Consider the following 21758-nt stretch of genomic DNA (forward strand, 5'->3'; position numbering starts at 1 on the left):
GACTATTTTCCCAGGCCACAGGCAGGGAGCTGGATGGGAAGTGGAGCTGTCGGGATTAGAACTGGCGCCCATATGGGATCCTGGTGCATTCAAGGCAAGGACTTAAGCCACTAGGCCAAGCCGCCAGGCCCTTTAATGTCATTTTAAAGGTTTGGGTTTCTAACCTAAAATTTATTTTTCTGTATGGTATGAGATTGCAAGGACTTTGCTTTTCTAAATAGTCCATTTTCCAGTGCTACTTATTGAGTACTTCTCTGTTTATTAAGTACTGTATTGAGTATCTTTTCTCTCCATAATTTGCATTCTTCTCTTATTATGTTTAGATTGAAAATTATGCCAGATGTTAGAGTTATATCTCAGGCTCCATTCATTTTTATGTTTTTTGTCTATCCACTTTTTAATACTTTTAGCTTCATAATATAGTTTAATATCAGGGCAATCTCAACATATTATATTTTTAAAAAGCGATTTAATTACTATTATTTGTTTATTCTTGTAGTTGGGTCTTCAAAGTCCCTAAGTACATCATATATAGAGATTCATTCAATAGGTATCTGCAATGACATTTTGCTTTTTTATTTTAAAAAGTTGGTTTCCTTTCATTTGAGTTTCTTTTTTTCTTTTTTTTTAAGATTTATTTTTTTTTATTTCAAAGTCAGATATATAAAGAGGAGGAGAGGCAGATCTTCCAGCTCTCCCACACGGGTGCAGGGTCCTAAGGCTTTGGGCCATCCTTGACTGCTTTCCCAGGCCACAAGCAGAGAGCTGGATGGGAAGCAGGGCCGCCGGGATGAGAACCGGTGCCCATATGGGATCCTGGCTCATTCAAGGCCAGGACTTAAGCCGCTAGGCCATGGCGCTGCACCCCATTTGAGTTTCTTTATGTCTTACATTCCTTGGACAAATTCTATTTCTTATAGGACAGACTTTTAAATGACATTTAACTGAAAAATGAAAGTATCTTCTACATTCATTTAGACTTTGGCTCTTTTAGTAGTAAAAGAATTTTATCTATGATAAATGCTGTTCATTTTTTATTTATCACAGAATCACATCTGAATGAACAGGTGCATTATACAGTTCTCCTGAATTTTACATAAGTTTGTTATAAAATGATGTTTGCCAGTGGTGTCATAAGCACAAACTAATCATTAAACATTTTAGGTGCATATGTATTTTACAAAGATTTTGTGCATGAAGGATTAATATACAAAGGGATAATTTACTTTTCTTCAATTACTTTGAGAATAAATAAGAAAAATTTGACCTAGAAAAAACTAACAAATTCATCTTTAATCCCATTTTCCTAAGAGAACAATTGTATGCATTTAGGGACAAACATACTCTTAAAAAGTTCATCGGAAGATGGAAGCAAAAGTTAATGCAAATTTTCTATTAACTTTATGAAACTACCTCCTCTGTGGTTTTCACACACACACACTCACAGAGTATGTGTATAGTTGTATTTTGGGTTTTTTGCCTGCTTCAAAATAATTAAATTTTTTAAGGAATTATTCTTTACTTTTGCCATATTTAATGAGTAGCTATATCATGGTTTATTTCACTAGTGCCATATGGTTACATTGAAATTTTTTCTGATTTTGCATTTGTGTAATGTTTATACAACTAAATTTATAACTTCCATTATTGTAGTGTTAACATATGAACTGTGTTCAGAGCACACATACAAATTCATCATGGATAAGGAAACTTCATAGCTCCCTCATCATGGCAAGCCCTTCTTGTTTTCTGGAAGCTGAGAAAGAACAAAGAAAACCAGCTATTCCAGCTTCTTATTCTGCTCAGATTACTAGAGGGAATGAGAGAACACTTTCAAAGAATCTGGTGCAGAGAACCTTAGCAACCTGAGCAACATGTAGCAGGTTAGATATTAGGTCTGAATTGCATTGGATTTGTACTCACTCCTCTGTTTCCATACCTGCCTCTATATATGAAGGGCATTTAACCTCTCTAGCTTCTTCCTCCCTGTGAACTTCCTGTGTTCGACAGCCTGACAGTTCAACCAACCAAGGGAAGACAGAGCACCAAATCCTCTCCGGCTTCCCCTGCAGGCAGCCAGTGAGGGCTCTGAGGTTATCTGCAGGCAGATGCTAAGGCTGTCTCATCTCAGATGAAGGCTCTACTTCCCAGAAATTCCACCTGGACCTGTACGTTTTTCTGTAAAACCTAAGACTCCTAAGGGTAATGGGATAGAAACCAGGGAAAGAAGGAGTGAGGGTGGCAGCTCCTACCAGGAGCATGTGGAGACTGATGTGGGAGGGATGCCCTGTGACCAAGCCCTCTTCACACAGAAGGAGGGACAATTATTCAATAAATTTTGTGAACATAAAACTTTCCTTTACCTCCAAGGAACCATCTTAGAGGAGTAGTTGGAGTGTTCACCAAACAGCACAGATTGTAGAAATCAGGGGAATCACACAGATGGGTGCAAGTAGTGTGTGCTACAGGTGTACAGTGTGATGGTGAAGAGACAGTTTTGAGCAACCATTTCCTGGGTTTACCCCACCCACTGATTGATTCCCTTACTCAGTCATTCATTCACATAATTAGTACTTATTACTGAGTACCTACTTTGTGCCAGGACCCATGCTGAAGATAGCAAAATGAACAGGCAAGTCAGAGCATTACTTTTATTTAACATCAGCTTATGCCTGGTTTTTCAAATGGATTTTCTCTCTTAATCACAACACTGTGTGAAGCAGACTTAACTCAGATGAAGAAACAGATACAGATTGTGTCCAAAGGGTCATAGCTAACAAGTGTGTGAACTGGGAGGTAGTCTCAGTTCTACCTGAATCTGAAGCCTGTGCTTGATTCAGGGTGCAGAGCTGCCTCTGGAGGTGTGCCTGTCCTGAAGTTACTCACTGTATCATATAGAAAATGGCTTGCTGAGAATATAAAGGCCAGGCATGCCTTACTGTAGCCACTGACTAAAGGCACTTGAGAACGTTGTTCTCATCCTGCCATGGTCCGGACTCCAGAGAATCATCTTCTATGATCAGTTTTGAAGGCTGTGTTTAGTTACTTGAAAGGCAGAGTTACAGAGAGTGACAGGGAGAGATGCAGAGAAAGATCATCCATCTGCTCATTCTCTCCATAGATGGCTGTGATAGCTTGAGTTGGACCATGGCAAAGCTAGAAGCCAGGAACCCATGTGGGTGGCAGAGGCTCAAGTATTTGGTTTATCTTGTACTGCCTTCTCAGGCCATTATCAGGGAGCTGGATTGGAAGTAAAGAAGCTAGCTGGGGCTTGAACTGGAGCCCAAATGAAATGCTGGCATTGCAGGTGGTGGCCCCAGGCATCTTCTTAAGTTTGCGGACTGTTTCTGTCACCATTCACTTTGATTTAGAGTGACATCATCATCACTTATAGCAGGGATCATTTCAATTTAGAATGCTTCCAGGAACAATGCTGCCTAAGTGTTTATAAAACTCATTTCGTGCTTAACCTCTGTAGTGCTTGTAGCCCTTGGGAACTCCATTATGGCACAGAACCACCTCTGATAGAGATTGTCCTCGGGGCTTAGGATTGTCACACCATCAGCCTCAGCTTCTCTTTGTCCAATCCAAGGAATAGAATCCATCATTGCATAATTCTTCTCACTCTCCTGCTTCTCCCCCTCCTCCCTTTTATTCCCTGCAATCCCAGCCAGTCTTGGGTCCCAGCCTATGCTTATGAGGGTTAGAAAGTGGACAGTAAGAAAGAGCCAGAGTCAGTGATGGAATTTACTTATTAAAACTCAAGGTATTTTAACTTGATCTTAGACCAGTAACTCTCAATCCTTTGGAGAAGTAGACTCCTGGGAAAGTCTAATGAAAACTAGACTTATATAGATGCTGCCTCAGAAAAATGGATGCGTATGTATATAACAGTTTGCATGCAGGTTTATGAGGCTTTGGGGGCCTGCCACTGTTTACTGTGTGTTCCACATATGTGGTTTAGGCTATCCTCCATGGAGCAACACAGAGGTCACCCAGCCTGCCTTGTGAAGGTATCTCCCAGCTGCTTGTTCTTTTCCATACAGCTGGAGCAAGATTGGAGCATTATGAAGGATTCAGGTTATAACTGGTTTCTGTTTAGCATTTGACATCATCAGGCTTCTTTATTTAAAAAAAAAAAAAGCATTAAGAGCCAGGCTTTCTCCCAATCTTGACTGTTTCCCAGTTTATACTGAGTCTTCACTGTGACAACTTTGGAAACATTATGTCTTAACTACTCTTTCTGCATCCCCTGAGACCTTCTAGGCAGACCTCAGAACCTGCCACTGCACTGTCCAGCCCATGAGCTTGTTGATCACGCTGTAGCTCTTTGCTCTGTCATTCAGTTTTTAGGCACTTGGTTAAACTGGAGTTTTATAATCTCCTTGTTATTTTCCCCATATGTTCCTGTATACTGTGTACATAATATTGGAAATAAATGCTGATTTGTCTGACACTCTCTAAACTAAGAATTCTTAAAGTCATGAGCTGTGGTTTATCATTTTACCTACAATGATTAGAACTTTGCCTGACACGTGTAAGTGCTCAATAAATATTTATTGACTTATGTGAATTTAAGTACCCAAATGCAGTAACTTGATGAGAAACTTAAAAACTCCTTAAAACTCTAGAATCTTCCCATTGGCAACCCACCTACTTCATATTTGGCTATTCATAAGTCTAAGCATAAAGTGAAGGAACACAGGGTTGGTGCAATCAGATCCTGTGATACTGTGTGTTTATGTGTGTGAGGGTGCATGTATAGACATTTCTTTCTTGGTTACTGAAACTAAGTGAGAATATAAAAACAAGTTCTTTTTTTCAAAAATATTCCTTTATATTTTCTTTTTGCATATTTTTATTATTATTATTTTTATTTTATGAAACAGTTCCATTGGCTCTAGGATTCCTCCTCTCCAAACCCCCTCCCCCATCTTTTTCCCCCTATGTTATTACAATAGTATAGTCTCACATAAACAGTAATAAGTCCTTCATTCTGCTATTTAAGCATGTCCTGGCATTGTAGGGAGGACCAATGGCGGAGAGTCCAGAATCCTATTGTCAAGATATGTTTACAGTTTTATTGGGAGTCCATCTTTGATTTGGAAGTAGAGATACATACTGAATTGTGTCTTCACATCTGGATATGATAGTCTCTATTACACAATTATTATGTATCCCTTTAAATAAAAAAACATAAAATTAACAACAGAAATAAATTCAAAACATTTATAGTGCCATGAATTTAAATGACATGCTACTCAATGACCAATGTGCCACTGCAGAAATGAAAAAACAAACCAAAAACCTTCTTGGAAAAAAATGATGCTACTGTATGACCTATGTGTCACTAAGGAAATTAATTAAGATAAAACACATTTTTGAAGAAATAAAAACACTATCAAAACCCATGAGATGTCAAAAAAACATACTAAAAGGGACATTTATAACAGCAAGTGCTTATAAAAATAAAAATATATGATATAAATGATCTAATAATGCACTTGAAGAACTTATTTAAAAAGAAAAAAATGAACAGGAGGCAAAAATGATAAAAATCACAACAAAATAAATAGAATTTATTTATTTTCTTTTTCATCTCTAACTTTACTTGGTTTTTCTCATTTGCTTTTCTTTGTTAGTCTGGCTAAAAGGTTGATTTGCTCATCTTCTTAAAGAAATGGTTCCTTCTTGTTCCAATTTATAGTTTTTTAGTTTCATTGCTGTGATTTTTACCAAAATCAAGTATTTTTATGTTCTCTAGTACTTCTTGACATTCATTTATCTCTGATATATATTTTTTAAAAGATTATTTAATTTTTATTTGAAAGTCAGATATATAGATAAAAGGAGATACAGTAAGATCTTCTGTCTGCTTGTTCATTCCCCAAGTGGCCAGAGTAGAGCTGATCCAAAGCCAGGAGCCAGAGGCTTCTTTCCGGTCACCCACACAGATGCAGGATCCCAAGGCTTTGGTCATCCAGCATCCTATGGGATCCCGGCAGATGCAAGGCAAGGATTTAGCGATTAGGCTCTGGCACCAGGCCCCCTGAGGTATCTTAACATGGTCTTATTCTCTGCCTGTGTCTCATTCAGTTTACAAGCCAGAGCAGCCTATACCACAGATACTCTGAATAGCAGCTCTGCAGTAGTTCAGGACCAGGGACAGCAGTATGCCTGCCTTGGAAAGGGAGAAGGTGCTTTAGTTTGCTAGTTTGTTCAGTAATACGACCTATGGATGTGTCCTTTCTCACCTGTTGGGCTGCTCTTGGTTATAATGCTGGCCCTAGTTGACCCATGTCTGTGATTGATGGGTGTCAAGTCTGTGTCCAGTCTGACCCTATGGCATTGCTTCTACAAAGGCTCATGGCTGTACCAGGAATGGCACAGTTGTAGAATTCAGAGTGGAGGTGGGTTTTGGCAGACACCCTGGGACAGGGTGAGAGGGACTGATGCAACAGCTGCTTAGGAGTATCCCTTGTCCCAAATTGTGCCATCAGCTATTACTACTCTGCTGATACCCATGCCTCGATTTCACGTCACGGGAAAGGAATTAGAGGGTAGAAAGAAGAAATACTGTGGGGCTGACAGATGCTTGTTAGAGTGGTTACAATAGTGATCGGGCCCAGTGGTAGCTTCTTAAGTCACCATTGATATTCATAATGGGGAAGAGGGAGAGAGATTGTCTTATATAAGTCTAAGTTTCCACAGTCCATACTTTCTACCTCTGAATACCTCTATAACTCTCTAAAATAGAGTGTCAAATGTATTGCAGATAGTTAGCGGTTGATTCATACTCATCACTGACTACCTGATGATCTGTGTTACTTGAAAGACCCATACATGAATGATGCTCAGGATAACCAAGTACCTAATTAACCACCTAACAAAAACCCAAAATACACCACTATTACTACCACCCACAAGGCATGGTCACTTTAAATAACCTTGTTGATTAGAAAATAAGCAGTTGAAAGATAAAATAATGAACATATTTTATCACCAAAGTAATCACTTTGTTGTGTCTGCATTACACTGAGTGATACAAGATTTTCAGGGAGGGAGGGAGAGTGAATAAGTGAGTTTGTGTGTATCACAGCTGAAGTGTCAACTTGAGCTAATATTCAGTCTTGTGATGAATAAACAGAAACAGTCTGCTCATTAGCTGGGCTTAGAGAGGTGTTGACCACATGTTTAAAGCGCTAATTATTAGTGATTTTTAATGGAGCTAATTTAACAATGGCAAGTATTGCAAATGTCTGCTCTTCAAAAGTAGCCCATTAGCCTGGCTTTGTATCTAATATTGACTTTAGAAAGTTAATATTGAAATTTACTACAATTAGTGTTCATGTGGAAGCGTGAGAGAGGAGAAAGATGATGATGGGGATACTAATAAGCAGGAAGAGGCTCAACAGTTAAGTACCACTGTTAGTTTTTCTTTACAACAAAATACCTGAAATATCTTAAGAGAAAAAAAAAGGTTATGTTGATCTATGGCTTTTTAACTTTAAGATTTAAGTGGGGCCATTGACCTGGTCTTTAATAAGGACAGTGAATAGCACTTGTGGAGCAGATGCAGAGAAGGGTCACATGGCAAGCCTGTCCCACCAGGCCCTAACTCCTAAACACCCTCTTACCTTTAATTATGACTTTGGATTTCTAAGTGCCTGCATGAATTTGGAGGCCACATGATATTCAAACTATAGCAGGGCCTTTAGTGTGGAAGGAACCAAATCACTATGGATGTTTCTCAGTCACCAGGTCACTTATTGAGCTCTTATTGGACTTCTGAGGCACACAGATAAGAACCCAGTCCTTGCTTCAAAGAACTTAGAGTCTAGTGACAAAGCCAGTTGTTGCAAGAGACAACACACAATGAGGAATGTGCTGTTTGATTTACAGAGAAGGAGAAACCAGGCTGGTTGGGGCTGGATGGAGCAGTTAGGGAAAGTGCCTTACTATAGTACAGTTACGAGAATAGCTGGGGTGAAGTTCAAATACACAATGTTAGAATCAAGAGAAGCTTAACATTGCTTATTTGCAGCATAAAGACTACCTAACCATGTCACTTCAAGTTCTCACTTACTGCCTACCTTTACGGAATATAATATTTGGTGTTGCTTAGAAAGCTCAGCATTTAGCAGGTTCTATCTCTTGTATTGAGGCTTCTAAATATTCACCCTCATGCCAAGGAGGAAAACTCTGCTTAGTAATCCCTCCTGTGGATCTGCTACCTGGGGAGAAGGATGGTACCAGATCCATTTGGAGTTTGTGGATTTCAAAGAGGAACAGTGGCTGTCAAGTAGCTGCCTCACTGAGTGGGTGGATTCCTAGGTTAAGCAGATGCATGTGGGTGCCCACTCTGCGGTGTGTTCTGTTACTGTCCCAAAGCAGCTCAGTCTCTCTGTGCAAGATGTGCTTCTTCCTCTCAGCACACTCTTCCTACCTCTGTGGTAGTCATCTTAAGAAGAGCTCCAAGGAATATATTTATAGTTGCTGAAAGAGTTTCCCAATTGGCAATTGCCTCAGCAGCTCATTAGCATTTATAAAGAGGAGATAAAAATATTCACCTTCACTTCTGTACTAACTTGTGCATGTATAGCTTTCTGTCCAGCTTTATCTCTTATTCTCACTCTCTTTTCTTGTCTTCTTCTCCCAGTCCTGCTATCTCCTTCTCTTTTGGCAATATGGAAGGGGATGAGAATAGAAGGGGAACTGAAAGTCTCACTTCTCCCCATTAATAGATTCCCTTGTACTCCCAGTTACACCAGTAATGTCTTCCCCCAAGTGCTTTAACCATCTCTTCCCTACACAGAAGGATCCATTTCCTAAAATCTCATTTATGACTCAGTTCCATAATTTGCATGAACTGCTCTCCTGTCTTTGGCCTGGCAGACACCTAGGAGATAGTTCACGTACAAACACTGTTTCTGCTACTCTAGTAATGTAGGAAGAGAGTCAAAAAGACAATATTCCAGTGGCCCTTGTGCTCCTACCTCACCATCAGCCTCAGGAGGGGCTGTGTATTGTGATCTTGTCCTCAGAGATTAGAGCAGAGTATGACTTGGACATTATGGTCAGAGCATACTGGACTCCTCTCTGCTCCTTAGATTTCCTGTGACCAGCTGTATTGCCCCCCAGCTCTGCCTGTTGCTGCAAACATTCCTAGCTCTCTGCATCTCCAAACGCATTTGCATCTACCTCTATCTCTCCAGGAATTGTTGCCTTACAGGGCATTATATGACAGAGCCCCCACCATCCTACACCCTCCTTCCCTGTGCACTCTGCAACTCTGCTACTTTGTTTAGCCAATAAGCTCTCTCCATCTGCAGCATGTGGTTTATTGACCTTTCCTTGGCTCTTCCGCCATTCCTTGACCCTTCTGTGATCAAAACTTAGTTGGAAGATCACCTCCTCTGGGGATCCTGCCCAGGTGAATTGCCTCCCATATGCCACTCTTATTCTGTGTCTCAGTACCTGTGTATGTTCAGTTTCAAGATTTCTTGTACCCCATTTGTGTGACATGCACCTGGTAAGTGCTAGAGTAGAACAATGTGTATGACATGGTCCCTACACTTAAGGATCAGGTAATGAGGAGTAAAAGAAAATGTAAATGCCATTCAGGAATGACAGAGTATTAGGTGTAACCAGGGGCAGCTAAATTTGATGCAGAGATCAAGGGAGCTACACAGAGGGAATCATGAATTTGAGAGAGATTTAAGAGGCAGAATCAACAGAACCAAGTATCAGAGTCAATATGTGTAAAGCAGGGGATGGGCAGAACCTAGAATGCTTCCCAGATTTCTGTTGGGGTAATTTAATGGTGTCACCAATAATTAGAGTAAAGTGGGGCCTGGTGCAATAGCACAGTGGTTAAGATTCTCGCCTTGTATGTGCCAGGATCCCATATGGTCGCCAGTTCGTATCCCAGCAGCCCCACTTCTCATCCAGCTCCCTGTCTGGCCTGGGAAAGTAGTCGAGGACAGCCCAAAGCCTTGGGACCCTGGAAGAAGCTCCTTTGGGAGACCTGGAAGAAGCTCCTGGCTCCTGGCTCAGATCGGCTCAGCTCCAGCTGTTGTGGCCACTTGGGAAGTGAACCATCAGATGGAAGATCTTCCTGTCTGTCTCTCCTCTCTCTATATCTGCCTTTCCAATAAAAATAAATAAATGTTAAAAAAAATAGTATGGTGGATGCAGTAGGGTCTTTTTGGAATCTCAGAACCTTTTATACAGGGTAGTGTCTTTCTGGTTTCAGGGGAAATAGGCACTGGGTATTTTATGGGACTGGAAATTCCCTGCCAAGGAAGAGAATTGCCTGAGATGATCACTTTGCTTATCAGATGTGGATCTCTAGAGTGTGAGGCCAGCCCTCCTTTCTGTGCCCTTGTCCAGTATTCTCTAGTACTTGGGGTTTTGCACCTGTAAAGGGAGAGGAATAAAGAGATATAAACTTGATTCTCTGTCCTTGAAGCCACTCTCAGAGATGGCATCTTAGTCTGTAAATATGATCTGTGGCAGTATTTGTGGTATTAAGATGTTAGAGAATGCAAATCTCTGAGTGTAGAGAGGAAGATGTGTGAGAAGATTTAAGTATCGAATGCATGAGGGACAGTTTAAGCTACCAAAATGCTGAGCAGCTTGTGCAGCTAGTATTCCCAACAGCCTGACTGGAAGAAAAGTCCATCTCAGTGTCCTTGAGGGAAGAATTTTCTGGAGTAACCTTTTCATTCCAGAATTGGATTTGAGTGATGGATTGAAGATAATGACTGAGTGTCTAGAATCCCTGGGCAGTGGTGAGGAGTCTTTCCATGGTGGGGATGGAAACTGGATGAGATTCTCAACACCCTGTTTAAACCAGGTTAAAGGCTGCTTTCGCTTTTGTTCTCTCTCCCTTTTTTCTTCTCTCCCAATCTCCTCCTCTCCTTCCCCTTCTCCATCCCCCCACCCCCAGTCCCTTCTACATCTAAGGCAACTCTAGAATACCCTTGCCAACATATCATGTATATGAGTACCCTGGAATTCTAGTTAAAACGCAGTGTCTGATTCTTATTCTGTGGGTCTAAGATAGGACCTGAGATTCTGTGTTTCCAGTAGGGATCTAGGTTGAAAGTGATAATTATTGCCTTTCCTAGATAGGCTTTAGGAATCCCTTTTGAGATCCTCTGCATTTTGTATAGATGATAACCTGTTTTTAATAACAGCTCATTGTCCTATTTGGCATACCTGTCTATTTCTGCTTAGATGTTTCTTAAAGGACAAGATCCATTTCTTATGTTTCTTAGTAGCACCATTTCCTAACCTAGGGCCCAACATCAAATGAGTGCTCAATAAAAAACTGATGCCAGGAAGACTCGGTGAGTAGTATGATGTCCAAGTTATACCCAAACCAAGGTTTGACCAAAGGAGCTCTTAAAACTGTTCACTTCAATTAAAGTCTTATCAGTCAGTGACCAGGTGATGCTCTGAGCAAGGTGTTGATGCTAGCCACCTTGGGGGTGGAATGGAAAGAGAAGGCATAGATGCGAGCAATAGGAAATTGCTGTCTTATTGATGAAACAGTCACTTCTCCTAAATGAAATGAAAGAGGTGTGACTCAGAAGCAAAGGAAAGAGCAATCCATGGATACCTTTGTAACTGACACCTCTAACTGCTCCATACTTGCTCATTCAGTTCTTTGTTAGTTGCTTGTCTATGTCAGAATTGCTTCTTGTAAAGCAGCGTGAAGTATAAGGCACTCAGCTTCCCTAATGGATTTATAGTTCTCCCAGACCCACAGAACCATGAACAGAGTCTGTGGCTCAAGGGCCAGACCTTCCATTGTCATATAGGACCACATGGAATCTGGGAGCAAGAGGGAGAACTGTTGACAACTTCCAAAATGGGAAATGGTGACTAGGAGAGGGAAATGAGAAACAAACAGCAGCTTTCACATTTGGAGCAAGGAGGAACAAAAGTAGGGGTTGGAGAAGACTCATGCTGGAAGATCCTGGGGAGATGGTAGTGGTAATTTTTACTTCCCTAATAGAGGCAGAGCACTTCAGCTTTGCTAATTAATGGAACAGCAGGCTTGTAATTTTGACAGCAGCAGGACACGAGTGGAGTGGGATTAGCACTGAATGCCAGAGAGGCATGCCTTTGTCTTTAAGAGGAGGTTCAACTCCCACGTTGGGTCAGGTCTATGAGGTGCCCTCCCCCTCTTTTGTAGCCCAGCTGTACTTCCAAAGGCATAAGGTTCTTTTTCTTTTTCCAGGCATAGGGTACTTATTTCTTCTTTGGGGATAGAAAGAGCCTTCTATTTCAATAGACTTTTCTGTTAAAGGAAGAAGTTGATCTATGATCTAGAGTTTGTAGCCTAATAGTGCTAACAAATGCAGCCTGGACCAAAACTAGTGATTGTAGAGTAAGCCTGTGCCCTTCAAAGTGTGGCTACCTCACAGAAGTTCTCTCACCAGTTGTCTCCCAATTTGCTTGGGATACCTGCAAAATAAAGTGATTGGCCCTGAATATTTGATTGCAATCCCGAAGATGATTCCAGGAAGAGTTTTTGGGAATGTAAGGATGAGTTGTTTTATCTTCCCTGGGAATTGCCAATTCTTCCATTCAAATAATCCGAAGATTGCAAAGGTTGATAAATATGAAGGAAAGGTTCAGAAAGTCAGAGTATTAGAACTGTGTTGTACCCTGGAGATCATCAACTCAGATCCCACGTGTCTGATAGGACAGGTGAGGCCACTGAGCTTGTGTAAATAACGTTAATAATAAGGGTTCATTCATTCATTTGTTCTTTCATCAAATATTTACTGAGCCTACAGAGACATGATAGTGAAAATGTGTTAATATTTCATTGATCCTGTTTGAATTAGTGTTCAATGGACTTACCTCTTATCAAGCAGCTGGCTTCTCAGAAGCCCCAGAAAAGTGAAACCTAGGATCTTCAGCCAGTACAAACAAATTTTATATGCAAGGTCACCCATTGTGGGGCTGTTGAGACAATTAGTTTAACTCTGTTTGGCTTTACATGAAAAGTTACTTGCAATGCAATTTTTAGCAAACAAAAAAAATTAATGCAAACCACTAAGGGAACTTTAAAGAGACCCTGAAGCAAGTCCTTTGAAAATCTTGTTGTTGTTGTAAATGATTATCCCATAGTTATGGATTTCTTAAATCTAGACTCTGAGTTTTCTTTTAGTGAGTACATAGCCAAGCAGATAGCTCAGAAGTGGTCTGAACTGGGTGGGCAGACTCTGGCCCTGAAAGTGAACACCCTGAGAATTTTTGAAGCACCCAACCCGAGATCCAGACATTTGCTGGAACCTGTGACTGCAAGCTGCATGAATAAGCTGTGTACCTTCAATTGGATCTCGGATCCTAGACCAGAAGGCAGGAGTGAGTCATGAAGACTGGGATGTGAAGATGAGTTGTGGAACTCCCTCTTCCTCTCCACAGGGAAGAATGGGAAGGGGATAGGATGGAGAATCTTCTGTAATAGGAAATTTAAAACTCTCCCTTGAGGCTTAGTGACTGTTTGGAATTAAGACTGTTGTATGCTTTAACACAATAGGGAAGATGAGAGAGGGTAGTAGAAAGTGTAGCACAGGAGTTTTCCAGGAAAGGCTTCCGCATGGATTCTTTTGTTTATTATTTTAATTTTTTCCATGATACTGTTTTGGAGGTATAGGGATTCCCTCTTCTACCTCCCCTTTCTCCCTTTTCATTTTCCCCTCCCCCATTATTTTCTCCTATATTATAACTATAGTGCAGTCCTTCAGCAACAGTCACAAGTCCAACATTCTGCTATTTAAGTCTTTCCTGACATTGTAGATATAGGCATTCTAGAAAGTCTATTATCATATTGTCGAGGTATATTGAACAGTTTCATTAGGAATCCTCCTTTTATTCAGGAATAGCGATGCATGCTGCAACATATCATTACTTCCTGGTACGCTATTCTCCATTATTCAGTTAATCAATGAGAATATATGTATAGACATGTTTACCTATGTATCTATTTGTTTTGTATTTTGCGTCAATATTGCTTTATATCAGAGAGAATGGATGATATTTTTCCTTTTGGGATTGACTTATTTCACTGGTCTCCAGTTAGATTCTTATTATACAGTGGAATCTCATTAGATTGAGTCTTGCTATTTTTAATTTACTTATTTGAAAGTTAAGAGTGATGGGGAAGAGGATTGATCTTCTATCTGCTGATACACTTTCCAAAATGACTGGGGCTAGTTCAGGTGAAAGCCAAGAGCCCAGAGCTCCATTTAGGTCTTTTGCATGTGGAGCAAGAACTCAAGTATTTGGACCATCTTTTGCTGCCTTTCAAGGCACAACACCAGGGAGCTGGATCAGAAGTGAGGCTGCTGGATCTTGAACCAGTGCTCTAACATGGGATGCCAGTGTTGGAGGCAACAGCTTAGCTCATTGTGTCATATCTCTAGCACTGTATCTTGTTATTTTTGAATTTGTCAATAATGTGAAAGAAGTTAAGACTGAAATTTTACTTTTCATGTTGAAGATTTTTCTTTTATTCCCTATGGAAATTGGTAACATATATCGTGATGTAGAGGAGAGTATTTCAAAACTGATGTCTGGAAAGATATATTTCAAAGTGAAAATAAGTTATTTTGATGTGAAAGTATCATTTACACAATTTTATATCACTTAAGGCTGCTCTTTTTTTTTTTTTGCTGTCAAAGCCTAATAGTATTCTTCCTTGCCAATAATGTAGAAAATTTTCCTTATAGCACAAGGATGAAAAAAATGCTATTTGTCAATTCTGTAATAATTAATATTGTTCCTAATTAATCTTTGTTAGTAGATTTAATTATTTTTTGTGAGGGAAGCATAAACAGCTGTAGAAACAGGATAGCTTATACACTAGCTTATAATCTTTGAAAAGTTAGTGCTTTCTTTTCCATGGTATTACTTTTTCCTTCTGTTGCCCATCTGATCTCAAAGTTATCTTCACAGTCGGTTACACCAGCATCAGGTACTATGCATCAGCTGATGAATAAAGAACTCACTGTCTTTGGTTAGTGTAAAATGAAAAGGAAATGATGGTAAGAAAGAAATATGTTTGGAGTTAGGATTTGTCCTGTGAGCCTGAGTGTTGGCATTTCAAGAACACCTCTCTCTTTCTCCTTGGTTGTGATTCCCATCCTAGATCAGTGAGCTTAGTCCTTGGTTGTTGCCAAAACTCCCAGGAGGGTTTGTATGGGACCATGCTGTCCCAGCATGCTGCTCTCCTCTGGAGTTTATCAGATTTGTATGCTGGGTAGGCCAAGTGTAGAAAGACACTGAATGGGGTCTTTTTGTTTGCCACTCTGAGCTGACACAGAACTGCTTGCCTCCGGGGGTCCATGGGTCTCAAAGCCCTACTTGTGAATCCCAGCAGAAAGCCTAGTTACAACTGGCAGGGTGGGTGGTTCTCTCCAAGAGTGCTGGGGAGTACTTAGACTAAATGATAGGGGTACCGTGAGCTAGCCTGGGAAGAATCTGTGTCCTCCCTCCCCACACATCCCACTTGGGACAAGTTGTCCCTTGCCTCCTGAGGCTAATGTTTCTTTAGGTGTATCTTTAGTTTCCATTCTTTGTGAGCCTCAGGCCTTACCCCCTAAAAGGAACACAGCAAGATCCTAAAGAGGTCTCGCCAACTGACACACACACATTTATATGAGGAATGAGTGAAAGATGGGAGTGTGTTTTTTCCCCAGGAGGTTCCTTTCCTCACCTCCTGTCTGCTCTGTCCTGAGGATCATACTGACATGAGAGGGAGGGGCAGAGGGAAGAAGATAGAAAGATAGTAATTGTCACTAATTTGCTTCCAATTATGGGATTTTTGCATTTTCTTTTTTCCGTTTGTAAAATAGTAACTAATAGTTACTGTGCCACGTAGAAGCAAGGTAAGAAGAATTTCAAACATTATAGTACATGGTGATGGCAATTGAATTTTTCAAGTATTTTTTGAGTGTGAGTGTTTACTCAATACCAATGTCTGTGTTGTACATTGGAGGAGCAAAAGTGACTTCTAAAGTGCCTCCATCTTTAAGCTGATCAATAGCAGTACATTTGTCACATCTACCCCCAGGATATAATGCCTTTTGTTCATGAAGTGGACTGGCCTCTCTTTGAAAAGAACAAGAGGGTTGTGCCACTGGTCACCCAGTGCCCTGACATCGTGGGAAGTATGCACTCCCATCTGCCTGATGATGGGTTGGTAGGTGGATGGTGGAAACCAGGATTCACCCTCCTGGTTTCTTTCACCCTGATTTCTTCTCTCTCATTGTCTCACAGGGTCTTTTCGGAATGATGGTTTGAAAGCTTCTGATGTCCTTCCCATCCTAAAGGAAAAAGTGGCCTTCGTATCTGGTGAGTATTTCTAGAAGTTTGTTTGTGATGGCTCTAGGGAGTTTTTTGTGTGTGCGTGTATGTCCAGGCATTCACTGTCTTGTGTTAATGTGACAGTAGCGAGGGTGGTTATCCAGTTTGGAGCAGCTGCTTCCTTTGTGCAGAGGCAGACAGAGGAGGAAGGAGAGTTCTGTCCCAGATGTACATGCTGGAGGACATGTGCAACCACAACTCGGGTCCTCCACCCCTCCTCACACCCACCTCAGGAAGACCTCCTTCCTCACCCTCTTTTGTGGGACAGGAACCTCCAAAGCCTTGTGACAGATGTTCCAGCTAGTTGCAAGAGTCTGGCCACCTCACATGTTCCCTGAGGTCTCATGTGGGTCATTGGCAAGAGATTAAAATGTCATTTAATGACTCATTATCTCTCCTAGCAAAGGAAACACAAGTGGTTTTATTTAGATGTATTTTTTTCCCCAAATAATGACTTGCAAATATTTTCCTTCATGTCTGTCTCCAATCCATCATGCACACCTGGATTTGTGTCTAATTCAGGAATGCACAGTAGACAACTTTTTGGACAGCCATCACTTTCTGTAAATAAAGTTTTGTTGCAATAGAATCCATGTATGTTTAGGTAGTGTGTGCAATTCCCAATGGTGCCACAACAAATTTCCACAAATTTGGCTACTTATAGCAATAGAAATTTATTCCACCAAATTTTGAAAATTAAAAAATAGGTTTTACATGGCTGGAATCAAAGTATGAGCAGGGGCAGTGTTAACTTTTGAGTCTATGAGGAAGAATCTGGTCCTTGTTCCATTAGATAATGTGCTTTCTCAAAATGATTAAGTAGGTGGTCTAAGACTATCTTTAGTTCTTTAAGAAAGGAGTGTGATGTGGTATGGTGATCCCTGTTACAAGTGACACAAGCGATGTTCAGATACCCTAGGGCAGCAAACAGTAAGATTTCTCGGAATCATTCTGCTTGTCCAGGTTAGGGCTCTGCTTATTTTTTTAATTCCATTTCAACCCCGGTTCATTTAATGCTAATTTTGATAGTTATTATTTGCTTCAATCCATAAACTACAGTTGCTTCCTGCTTCAGAATCTCTGGCAGGGCCTGAAACAGGGAGGGGCTGGAATAAAAGTAATGTGAGCAGCCAGGTGCTGCTTCTGGAGAAGAGACACACACCTTGTGAATTGAGCCTTCCTTTCTGGGTGGTGTCTACAAAGGGTGACCGTGGAGTGGTAGGACCAGAGCCAGTATAGGGCAGAGGTTCACATTATGGACACTTCTGGGCTGGATGCCAAAATAGCGAGAAGGTTGAGAGGGGCACTAGAGTGTACTGGGAGGCCTATAGGACAGGGAAAAGGAGCAACATGTGTCTACCACCTAATTAGAGGGCAGGAAAAGGCCAGTGAGTATGCATAGGTTTATTAAGAACAGACACACAGCAGGGGTATATACAAGTCTTTGTAAAGCACAAAGTAATTTCTGTATTAGAAGCAGTAGCAATAGAAATACAGTTTCATTAGCACTGTTGCTGTGAGACAAGAGTGACCAGGAGGCTGCCTTTTCCCCTTCAGAGTTGCACTTGTAGTTCTTACTGATTAGTGAGCCCTCTGTTAGCAAAGTGTCAGTGCCCAGGGTGTTCAAACCTGTGGCAGCATCGCATAGCATTAGTTTCAGTACGAAGGGGGTTAGGTGAAACAAGCCCCCAAGTCTGGGTAGCTCGGCTTCTGAGGGCTAGCTGAGTAAGGAGGGAAGACCTCCTGCAGTACACCGGACACACCCATGCCTTTGACTTCTGCTGTTCCCTGCACTCTGGGGAGCCCACAGGGCTCCATTTCATTCACTGCCTCACATTTCCTTCTCTGCATGACTTCCCCACACAGTCTGCCCATTCGAGTCTCTGCTCTCCTTTCCCAAGTCAGTTTCCATGGTACTTCCTCTAGAAGGCCCTCCAAAGTGTAATGCCTTTTTCTGAGCATCCTCCTGTTGCAAATCAGTTTGGGGAATATGGGGCGATCCCAGCACACTAGTTTGGATTGGAGACCCTAGTTTGATTGTTCATGATTTATTTTTCCCCATGTAGCTTTAGCTGCAGCCCAGAGGCGTAGCCAAGTCACACTTAGGGAAACCCTTCCAAGTGGTAGGAAATTGGCCCTAATGGAGCTCATAGGAGTGATGTGCTTGGAGGGCAGCCAGGGATGAGACAGAGCGAAAGTGCCCAGAGCAGAATGAAGTGGCTGAGGTTGTACAGCCGTCTCCATGTGCCCAGGAAGTCTCACCCAGGTACACCTGGGGTGCCTGGAGCTTTGGGGCTTGGGGAACATTGCTCTTCCATACTGGGGAAGAGCACTGAGACTGCCAAGGAAATAATGATGGGCTGCATCTAAAAACAGCCCAGAAACAAATCCCCCCAAACAGCTTCTATCCTGAGCTTTTAAAAGACAAAAACAAAACTAAAATGAGGAAACCCAGAATTAAAGAATCCAGGGTAGTAGCCGCAATTTTTAGGAGAAGAAAGTTTTGCAAAGAGGGTAGGAAGGAGAAAAACAGCCTTGGTGCAGCCACGCTCCTCTTCTGTCCCCTCAGCCTTGGCTGGGTAAAAGCAAAGCTATGGAAACAGACATCAGAAATCACCCAAGGCAGATCAGCAGCTTTGGCATGTGGGCATGTGCACGAGTGTGACTCAGCAGCTGTGTCTGTGCCTCTGTCTTTCCAGCTCTGTCCTGTCCTGCCCTGCCCCATGGCGCACATTCCATGGACTCCTTTTGGCCTCTCTGATTCCTGCTGTGCTGCTTAAACCTCCCATTCAACCCACCCTGTTGTCCCTTCTGTTCAACCTGTTCATGCAGGGCCCTGTCCTCCCCTGCCATTTGGTTGTCTATTGAGGGGTCCTCTCTTATCCTCATTTCCCATCAGCATCATTTTCTGCTATTCTCAGGAAAATGTCACCACGGCACAATCCTTTGTACATTGGACCCACATGTCTCAAGATGTGGTCCCTAGAACAAGAGCTCCACAAGATAATCTTCCAGAGAGGATCTGTTCTCAGATAAGTTTGGCAACAGCTGTATGTTGCCACCCGCACGCGCCTTCCTGGAGACTTGCAATATCTGTTACTGCACATTAACATTTTAAGGCTCTGGAAAGTCCTGCAGTAAAGAGTTATAATTTTATTTAATCTGGCATTTCTCGGACTACAGAATAGCCTCACTGCCATAAGACTGTGTGTGTGTGTGCACATGTGTATTAAAAATATTATTACTAAAACTATTATTACTAAACTCCTGCCATGTTGTTTTTCTTGTCCTCCCTCCTTCAATCTTCCTTGCCCAAACTGGGGTCTGATCTCTCAAAAAATGATCAGTATTCCCCTTCCACTCATTCAAGGAAGCATCAACTATCCTAATTTTGGCTTTACCCCTTCCATCAGCCCTTCCATGACCTATCTGTGCGGAAGGGGACTGTTGGCAATTCTAGAACATCTCTTGGTTCTTCCTTTCTACTCTTTATATTTCTATCCTATAGTTCCTAGCACAAAAGCCGTGAATGTTGGAGCAAATGGAGGGAGGTGGTTCTTGGAGATCATACTGTTATCCCTGTCACATTTTTCAAATATTGGCTACTTAGCTTCCCACCTCATCTATAGTTTCACGCTTCAACTCGGTTTACCATCAAGTGCCACAAGCCCCTCCTGAACCTGGGCAGTGTCCTGCTGAGCAGTGTCCCTCAGGCAGGCCTAACTGTCCTTTCATACTTTGTTTCCTCTACCTCTTGGGGATTTTGCAACTGACAGCCTAACCCTCTGGGATGGATCCTCCTCTTGTACCTGCTGTGAGGCCTCACTACACCCATGGTCTCGTCCCTTTCCAGCCTTGTGATTCTCCTCCCCTATACTGATCCTTCTTCTCCCTATATAGTCTTGCAAAATTCTTTTCATCCCAGAAAATGCCTGATAAAGCCTTCTTCTTCCTCTTGATCCCTTATCCTTACCTGTTGAAAGAAGACAACGGCTCTTCCCCAGGCTTTTTCATCTCTCGCCTCCTCCACTGCCATCCTGAACCTTCTCCAGATGTCTGGAAACTTTTCCAGCCACATTTTTGAAATTGGTGTGTCCAAGGTCAGTGCTAACTCTAGCTTGGGAGGGACAGTGTCATCTACCTCTCGGGAGCTACTTAGATTGACAGGTCAGACCGTGCTGAACTCCCGTTGGCTCTACTCAGAAGGTATTAGTGGAAACCTATGGAGAAAACCAACAGCTGTAGGGGAAAAAACACTGGAGTTAGTGCTTAGGATTATATTAAGGTAGATGAGACAGGGGAGAGTGTTGGAGACATTTTGGCTTTGGGGAAGTCATCCATTTAATCATTTCCTGCTGTGGAAGGCAGTTGGGAATGGGCGCTATTTCCAGAACAGGTGGATAAGGGTAGTTATCAATACAAGAACCAGGACTGGTTGTTTATAAAACTTGGAGCTGGGGTCCCAGGGTCAATTCTGAGGGCAGGAGAGGCACAGAAACATTTTCATTAGAACCAAATTTTGTTTGCTCTTCTTGCAACTGCTTTATTTCCTCCTCAGAGAGATCCAGGATTGATTAATTGCCAAGTCTCCCCTCTGTCTATGTGGCTTCTGAACCCCACAATCAGCAGAAACATTATTCATGAGCTCACATTTATGTGGAATCCTGAGAGGCTCCGCCTTTCTTCTCTAATAGACTCTTCTAATAACTGAGATTTAAGCTGCTTTTCCAGCATTGTTTGGGGCTGTGCTGACCCCTCCTCCCTCATTCTTAGATGCCTGGGGATCCCCAGAGGTCATCAGGTGGTGCCTCAGATCGTGATACAGTAATAGGCAGTGTCCTGGAAGTCAGATATGACACCTTAGCTCTAACCCTCCTGAGAAACTCGGTTCTGCTTCCTAGTTATAGTGTTCACTAATGAATACAATTTAGAATCATACAATAAGTAGCAAGTAGAAAGTCTGGAAAATAGAGGGAAAGGAACCATATAAAACCCTGGCCATTTAATACCAGTGACTGTCATTTTGGTGTACTTCTTCCAGCCTTTTCAACATGGTATTGGGAAAAGATGAACAATACTAGCTCACATACTTCTGTTTCTGTGGTGATTAGGACCTTATTTCAAATGGGATTCATGATTTCTTCCAGTAGGGGTGACAGATAGCTGCTCAGGCAGGCAGGACAGTCTGGCCCCTTGGCTGCATAGAAGACACATAACGCCTCCCAGCACTGCTGTTCTTGGATGTATGCTAGCTTTAAAGCCTTCTCGACATGGTTATCAGTTCTGTGCAGACTTTTCCCACCTCAAGGAGAGCTGCAAAGAGGTAAACTGGGGGGGTTAAACTTCCAAAGGACATGGCACTTTGAATC

General features: G+C 41.9%; 1 protein-coding gene across 10 annotated transcripts in view; it reads left to right on the plus strand.

Annotated features, from left to right (window-relative positions):
• The window catches only part of KALRN (kalirin RhoGEF kinase), a 660588-nt gene that overhangs the window by 176971 nt on the left and 461859 nt on the right, over positions 1-21758 (plus strand). For all 10 annotated transcript variants that reach the window (XM_041002788.1, XM_041002790.1, XM_041002785.1 and 7 more), the window contains exon 2: positions 16303-16377. In XM_041002788.1, the coding sequence (XP_040858722.1) occupies positions 16303-16377 (75 nt within the window). The remainder of the gene's footprint in view (positions 1-16302; positions 16378-21758) is intronic.

Source organism: Ochotona curzoniae, unplaced genomic scaffold (assembly GCF_017591425.1).
Source record: "Ochotona curzoniae isolate NIBS_2020 unplaced genomic scaffold, NIBS_Ocur_1.0 scaffold_2587, whole genome shotgun sequence".
NCBI lineage: Eukaryota > Metazoa > Chordata > Mammalia > Lagomorpha > Ochotonidae > Ochotona > Ochotona curzoniae.